Source organism: Terrapene carolina, unplaced genomic scaffold (genome assembly GCF_002925995.2).
Source record: "Terrapene carolina triunguis isolate 2854851 unplaced genomic scaffold, T_m_triunguis-2.0 Scaffold656, whole genome shotgun sequence".
NCBI classification, from domain to species: domain Eukaryota; kingdom Metazoa; phylum Chordata; order Testudines; family Emydidae; genus Terrapene; species Terrapene triunguis.
The window spans coordinates 1-6,928 of NW_020665007.1; the positions used below are offsets into that span (position 1 = coordinate 1).

The 6,928-nt window shown below is 59.0% G+C and overlaps 1 protein-coding gene across 5 annotated transcripts; it reads right to left on the reverse strand.

Annotated features, from left to right (window-relative positions):
• Positions 1-661: 661 nt before the first annotated feature.
• LOC112118805 (zinc finger protein 497-like) lies at positions 662-6,485 on the reverse strand. Of its 5 annotated transcripts, none has more exons than XM_029913466.1 (5): positions 6,318-6,485; positions 5,791-5,876; positions 3,709-3,834; positions 3,220-3,333; positions 662-2,826 (listed from the first exon to the last, which is right to left on the reverse strand). In XM_029913466.1, exons 4-5 carry the CDS (start codon positions 3,308-3,310, stop codon positions 1,163-1,165), a joined length of 1,755 nt encoding a protein of 584 aa, XP_029769326.1. In that variant the 5' UTR covers positions 3,311-3,333; positions 3,709-3,834; positions 5,791-5,876; positions 6,318-6,485; the 3' UTR covers positions 662-1,162. The 5 variants fall into 5 exon arrangements, with proteins under 5 accessions (XP_029769326.1, XP_029769322.1, XP_029769323.1 ...); XM_029913462.1 differs by having other exon boundaries at positions 662-2,829; XM_029913463.1 differs by having other exon boundaries at positions 662-2,829; positions 3,220-3,336.
• Positions 6,486-6,928: the final 443 nt, after the last annotated feature.

Here is a 6,928-nt window from a genome sequence, read left to right on the forward strand (position 1 = left end):
CCTAATCCCCAGCCCTGAGCCCCTCCCACACCCCTCAGCCCCACCCCATGCATTTTGTAGGGTTACCATATTTCAACACTGAAAAAGGAGGACACTCCACGGGGGCCCCTTCCCCACCCCCATTCCAACCCCTTCCCCAAAGTCCCCACCCCAACTCCGCCCCCTCCCCTGAGCACCCCACATTCCCCCTCCTCCCTCCTGCCCCCCGGCTGCTGCTGCACTGGGGAAGTTGCTTCGGCCCCTGCCACGGTGGAGAGTGGCGGGAGCCGGGAAAGTTGGAGCCCAGGGAGGAGGCGGCTGCGTGCTTGGATGCCGCCCGTCACCTCTGTGCCCCGGCAGATCGGCAGATCACGGGAGTTGTAAGTTTTGCTGCAGCCACTCACACTCGGGGTCCCCTTACCATGCCTCCCTATTTTCCCGGACATGTTCGGCTTTTTGGAAATTCCTCCCGGACGGGGATTTGAGGACTGAAAAGCCGGACATGTCCGGGAAAATCCAGACATATGGTAACCCTAACGCTGGCAATCGCCCCCCTCCATCTCCACAGTAGAATCTGTGCTCCGGGAACTGCTTTTTTGGTGTGTGTTTGTACAGCGCCAGGCACAGTGAGGTCCTGGTCCATGAGTGGGGTTCCTAGGGGCTACCACACTACAGAGAAGAGTTCATCTTCACCAAGATCCTGTTTATTGACCGGGGAGAAATAAGGAAGAGAAAACCAACAGAGAAAACCCCTGATGAAAAGCATTCTCACTCTCATCTCATGGGCAGCACAGAGCCAGGGGTCTCCGTTACCAAGGCTAAAAATGCTACAGCTCTACCATTAGAAGCCAAGCTGGGCCTAGGAGGGGTTAATGATCCCTGCCAAGTGGGGAAGGGGGAAAACTACCCCAACCTGGGTCACTTTGTTGGCCAACTCCAGTGAGGAGGGGATGCCCGGGACCCCTGAGAAGCGGAATGTAACTGCCCTTTACATTTTCCCTTCATAAAGTTTGTGTTTCATTTTTTATTCCGACATCCCGGGCTCTGACCCCTCCATCTTGTCCCCGGCTGTCTGGGTAGGCAGGTGGCTCAGTGTCCCTGGAAAAAAACCCTCCATGTTAAATTCCTATTCCACCATCCAATGCCCAAACCCTCGATCTAGCCCCTCCCAAAAATCTTCCCTTCACTCAGGCTCCTCTTTAATCTGCAGGGGGGGCGCGGGCTCCTCTTTAATTTCCTGTGGCAGCTCCAGCTGCTCCTGTTTAACCCGATAGGGCCCATCTTGAATATGCTGAGGCGGCTCCGGTTCCTCCTTCACCTGCAGGGGTGTCCCCGGCTCCTCCTTCACGCGGGGGGGCATCTCACAATCCCACGTCCCCGGCGGGAGCACCACCACCACCTCCTCGGGCTCAGTGCCGCCCTCCCCCTGCTGAACAAAGGGGTCTTTGTAGAACCGCGTCCCCACGGCCTCGTGAGAGCTGCCACTCTCCTTGGCATGAGTCCGCTGGTGCTTGGCGAGAGCCGACCGCTGGCTGAAGCTCTTGCCACAATGGGTGCAGGAGAAGGGCCTCTCCTGCGTGTGGATCCTGGTGTGCTGGACCAGTGTGGAGCTCTGCTTGAAGCCCTTCCCACACTGGCTGCAGCGGAAGGGCCGTTCGCCGGTGTGGGTCCGGTGGTGCCGCTTGAGGGCCGACATGCCGCTGAAGTTCCGCCCGCACTGGGCGCAGCCATAGGGCGACTCCCCCGTGTGGGTGCGGCGGTGTTGGGTCAGCGCCGAGCTCTGGCTGAAGCCCTTCCCGCACTGGCCGCACTTGTAGGGCCGCTCGCCGGTGTGCAGCCGCCGGTGGGTGGTCAGCACCGAGCGCTGGCTGAAGCTGCGCCCGCACTCCTCGCAGCGGTAGGGCGTCTCGCCGGTGTGGATCCGGCGGTGCTGCACCAGAGCGGAGCTGGCGATGAAGCTCTTGGGACAGTCGGGGCACTGGTGAGGCTTCTCTCCGGTGTGGGACCGCTGGTGCTGCAGCAGCGAGTGCCGCTTGGTGAAGCTCTTCCCGCAGACGTCGCAGACATTGGGCCGCTCCCCGGAGTGGCCGCGCACGTGGTCGTTGAAGGTGGCGCGGCGCATGAAGCTCTCCCCGCACTGGGGGCAGACGTGGGGCTTCTCCCCAGTGTGCACCCGCCGGTGCTCCGTCAGTGACGAGCCGCGCCGGAAGCTCTTCCCGCACTCGGGGCACTTGTGGGCCCGCTCCCCGGAATGCGCCACCAGATGTGCCACCAGGGCGGCGATCTCCCCGAAGCGCCGGCCGCACTCCGTGCACTTGTAGGGCAGCTCCCCGGTGTGGCCGCTCTGGTGCCGCAGCAGGTTGGTGCGGGTGCTGTAGGCCGCCCCGCAGTGAGCACAGACGTAGGGCTTTAACCCGGCGTGGACGCGGCTGTGGCAGGTCAGGTGGCCTTTCTGCCGGAAGCTCTTCCCGCACTCGGCGCACTGGAAGGGCCTGGCGCCGGTGTGGATGTGCTGGTGTTTGCTGAGGGTGGAGTGGAAGGCGAAGCTCCTCCCGCAGTCAGGGCAGCTGTAAGGTTTCTCTCCTGTGTGGACCCGCTGGTGCTTGAAGAGGTCATAGTTCTTCACAAAGCTCTTCCCGCAATCGCCACAGATGACACGGCCCACCCGCCTGTGCCGTGCCTGGGGTGCAGATTTAGCCTGGGCCTTCCCCTGTCCCAGCCCTGCCCCACTCTGGCTCTCGACGGTCTCTCCCTGCTCGAGGCTCTGGGACGTCCCGTGTGGCTTCGCTCCCATAGGCCCTTCCCGCTGGTGATTTTCCTCTTCGTTCTCACTCATCGTCCCGGCACCTGCTGGGAGACAGAGAGAGAGAGACTCCAGCTGGGGCTTGTTCCCTGCGCCAGGTAGAGAGGGGGCAGCAAAGGGGTTTGTCACTGAGCAGAAAACCTGATGGGCAGGAAGTGAATCCCTCAAACCCTTCCCTGAGGGCAGCGGAGAGGAGGTTCTGCCTCAACAGCCCAGCTGAGTCCTCAGAGAAAGGCTGGGGGAGGGGAGGGCTCCTGCCGGAGTCAGGCAGAGCAGATGGGATCCAGACGTGACACCTGCCATGAGGACAGGGCACCTGCTGGGACGATACTGAGTGAGAGGAGACAGAACTGGGGGGCTTCCTGGGGCTTTGCTGGGATCCCAGCTTTTCCCTTCACTCCCGGACGGTCTCTGAGCCAGTGTCACTCATTCCTCACCTGTGCGGGCACCTCTCAGGATCTCCTTTTTCTCGGCGCTCTGGAGATCCGGGACCCTCGGCTCTTCCCCTCGCTCCATCCGGGAGGTCATGGCCGGGTCAGGGACGGGGAATCCTGCTGACAGGGAAGGAAACAGGCAAGATGGCGCTTGGTGAAATCTCCCATGGGGGCTTGATACAGGGAACGCTCCCAGAATTTAACCTTGACCATGTTCTCTGCTGGGAGAAACAGTATCCAAGAGGGGGAAAGTTCATGGGGACCCCATTGGAGCAGTGAGATGCCAGTGGGGAAGAGATGGGCTGCTCCCCTATAAGGGAGTCAAGGATGCACACACAAAGAGGCTGGCGGGGCTCAAGCAAATGGAAACTATTAAGCCATCTTAAAACTTGCTAATTGACTCGAGTGATGACCCCAGAGCAGTTGCCCTGGGCAGTTCAGTGCGCACATGCACCCCCAGCTCCTAATCCTCGAGGAGAAGTAACTCCTCACCCAGCAAAGTCAGAGTCTCATAATGTTTGTGGAAGTTGCTCCGTAGAGCTGCCTCTGCCCTTCGTCCAGGTCACCCCACTCTTCCTTGCGGAAGCACACGGCCACCTCCTTGAACGTCACCGGCACCTGGAACCACAAGGGACCCCCATCAGAACCTACTGCACCAATTCCCTTCCCTCCAGAAAATCAGTGCATGAGCCACAAGAGGCAGCACAGAAAGTTTGTGGCAAAACCCCAAGAGGGCAAGGACGCAGCGAGAGGTTTCCTTGGTGTGGGTTTTGGAAGAGAGAGATTACAAAGGCGTGGTCTGGGGCAGGAAAGGAAGAGAAGGGATATGCTTCTACAACAGAGTCAAAAAGAGCCATATATTGAAGCCAGAAGGGACTGTTCTGATCATATCATCCAACCTCCTGTATAACTCAGGTGAGAGGATTTCACTCAGCAATTCCCGTATCCAGCCCAATAACTTGTGGTTGAACTAGACTAGAGCATACATTTTAGAAGGAGGTCCCATCTGGATTTCAAGACTCCGTCCTTTGAGAAGCAGGTTAATCACGCTCCCTGTTTAAAATGTGCACCTTACTTCCAGGCTGAAGTAATCTAGCTTCCACTTCAGGCCTTTGGATCTTGCTCCTACTTTGTCTACTAGGTTAACAGAATCCTCTGCCCTCAAGAATCTCCTCCCCACAAAGGTGGTTATAGACTGTGATCGCGTTACCTTTTCCCCTTCTCTTCAGTGAGCTAAATCAGTCTTGTTAGAGAGCCAGGGCTGCTCTGTGGGAACATGGTGGACTACAGAGACCTTTCCAACATGTGGAAGTGGGAGTGAAACCTGAGAGGAAGTGGTGAGAGACTCCCGTGCACCCTGTATCTCTCTAAATCCTATGGCCCTTGCTAACCGGCTCCTGGTACCAAACCTGCCCTCTAAGCGAGGTGGATAAAGAAATAGACAACTCCAGCTACACCTTCTGGACCCTTCCCAGTCATGGAGATCATGTTGGCCTGGCAAACGGAGAGATTTTGAAGAGCTGACCCCAACCAAAGTACCTCCCCTCTACAGCCTCCTGGGCTTCGCACTCAGATTGGCTACAGCTTCCAAACAGTCTCCTGTCTGTGAGTGGCCAAGACAGAGGCTGCACCCCTGTAGACCCGGCCGGGACGATCCATGCTGTAGCGATCTCCAGAGGCTGAGATTGCTGCAACTCGACACTTGTAGCCTCGAGCTGTGATCTCACAAGTGCTTCGGCTGGCCCAGAACGGAGAAGCTGATAGCCACCTGACTACAGCTCTGCTCCTCCACAATGCCTCACTGCTTCTCAGCCTCCATTTTGGTCCGCATGCCGTAAAATGGCTAAACTCTCTCCCCGCCCCGAGATCCTCTGAGGGCACAAAGGATTGTGGGATTTGGACAAAACAGGTGTGTGTACTTCGGTCTGTCTGCCCATCCCTGAACTCTGTCTCCTCCAGGGTACCCCTCTCTCCAAGAGATGGTCTCTCTCACCCTTTCACTGTGCTACCTTTGCTCCCCTGAACCAACTGTACCACCCCACATCCTCCCCACAACTTCATACCCAGGCCGGTGGAGAAGCCAGCACATTCCCCGGCAGGTGGAGGGAGCTGGGATTCCTGCCTTCGGCTCGTGCTGTGCTGCTGAGCAGAGAGGCCTCATCTCCAAGCAACATGCTGTGATGGCCGCCATCTCAGCCAACACACCAGGGACCTGCGGAACTAAGAGCGCATGCTGCTACAGCCTGAGCTGAAGAACCAAGGCTCCGCAAAACGGGCTGGAACCGACTCCTGTCCTCTGAGAGATCTGTGGCGTACAATCACCAATGGGCAACAACTGCTTCTCAGTGGGGTGGGAGGGGGAAATCAGTGGCCCCACAGGGAAGAGTGCCCTTGCGTGACCTCCTGCTACCCCTGCGCTCATGAGAAGGGTCTGCCAAGTCGCCACCATCCCCTGGGGGTTGGAAACCCTGCGGAAAGGGCATAAAGGGGATAGATGGGGTAGAAATGGAGGAGAAGGGAGAGGAGGGCTTGGTAGGCCAGCAAACCCAGGAGGATGGCTCGGCAGCAGCTCACCTGGAAGCCAGGCATAAGGAGCCAGGGCAGGAGATCCTGCCCTCCATCACTCCCCTCTTCATGCGGACCGGACAGCCGGTGCAAATCTGGAAGGGAAACAGGGTCAGGGACCAGACCCAGCGGGTACCTTAGGGATCAAACCCCTCAGCTAGAGCCCACCGCCGCTCCCACGAGGAGTGGGCCCTGCTGGAGCACAATCAGCCCCATTAGCAGCCCCCAAGCTCCAGCCACTTGGGGAGCAGTTCCCTCTCCTCCTTCTGGAGCTCCTCTGTCGAGGAGGCGCATCCCTACCCTGGGACCACCTGAACTGGGTCTGGGAAATAGTCTAGTCACTGTACATCTGGCAGCTACCGGCAGCTCCCCACAGCTCTGCTGGTGCCCCTCGATCCTGACCCACAGCCCCCTGCCATCCCAGTCCTGGGCTCCGTGCTGCCCCACAACCCTGCCAGTGCCCCTCAATCCCGACCCACAGCCCTTTTCGCATTTGTTCTTCTCGCCTGCTTGCATCCATTGCCTGCCCCACTCACCGCTTCGGCCAGGGCGATTCCCTCCGGGGCCCTGGGGCTGCAGACGGGGATTCAGCCCCTTTCCACACAGGCTGCAGGGAGTGACTCCGAGGCGAGCCCAGGGGGGCTGGCACAGGAAGGTCCCTGGGTTATTGCGTCCCCATTTCAGATCACTTCCTGCTTCTCCCCCCCCGGCTTGGGGACCCAGGGGGAATAACCCCTAAATCCCCCCCCCCCCCCCCGTTGTCAGCCGCGAAAATGAATCGCCCCCAAAATTCACACTCACGAGAGGAGCTTAAAAAACATGTGACCCGGGTGAAAAATCAGGAGTGGTTTAGAAATCACGTGACCTGGGTTCACTCGCATGAGACTTACTCAAAAGTAATAACCCGGGGCCGCGTGCTGAGTGATGAGCATTTCTGGGGGAGCCCCCACCCCTCACCCCCAGTCTGGGCAGAAACCTTCAGGATCACAAATCCGACGTTCAATGCACAGCTACAAGGTGGGGTTTCCTGCTGGCTGCTTGCAGAGGAATCCGCTTAGCCATTGCTAATCCCAGTGGGGTGGGGGGCTCAGGAGGGGGCACTCTCCCCTCCCAGTCAGTGCTGGCCCCAATGCCCCAGAGCCGCACT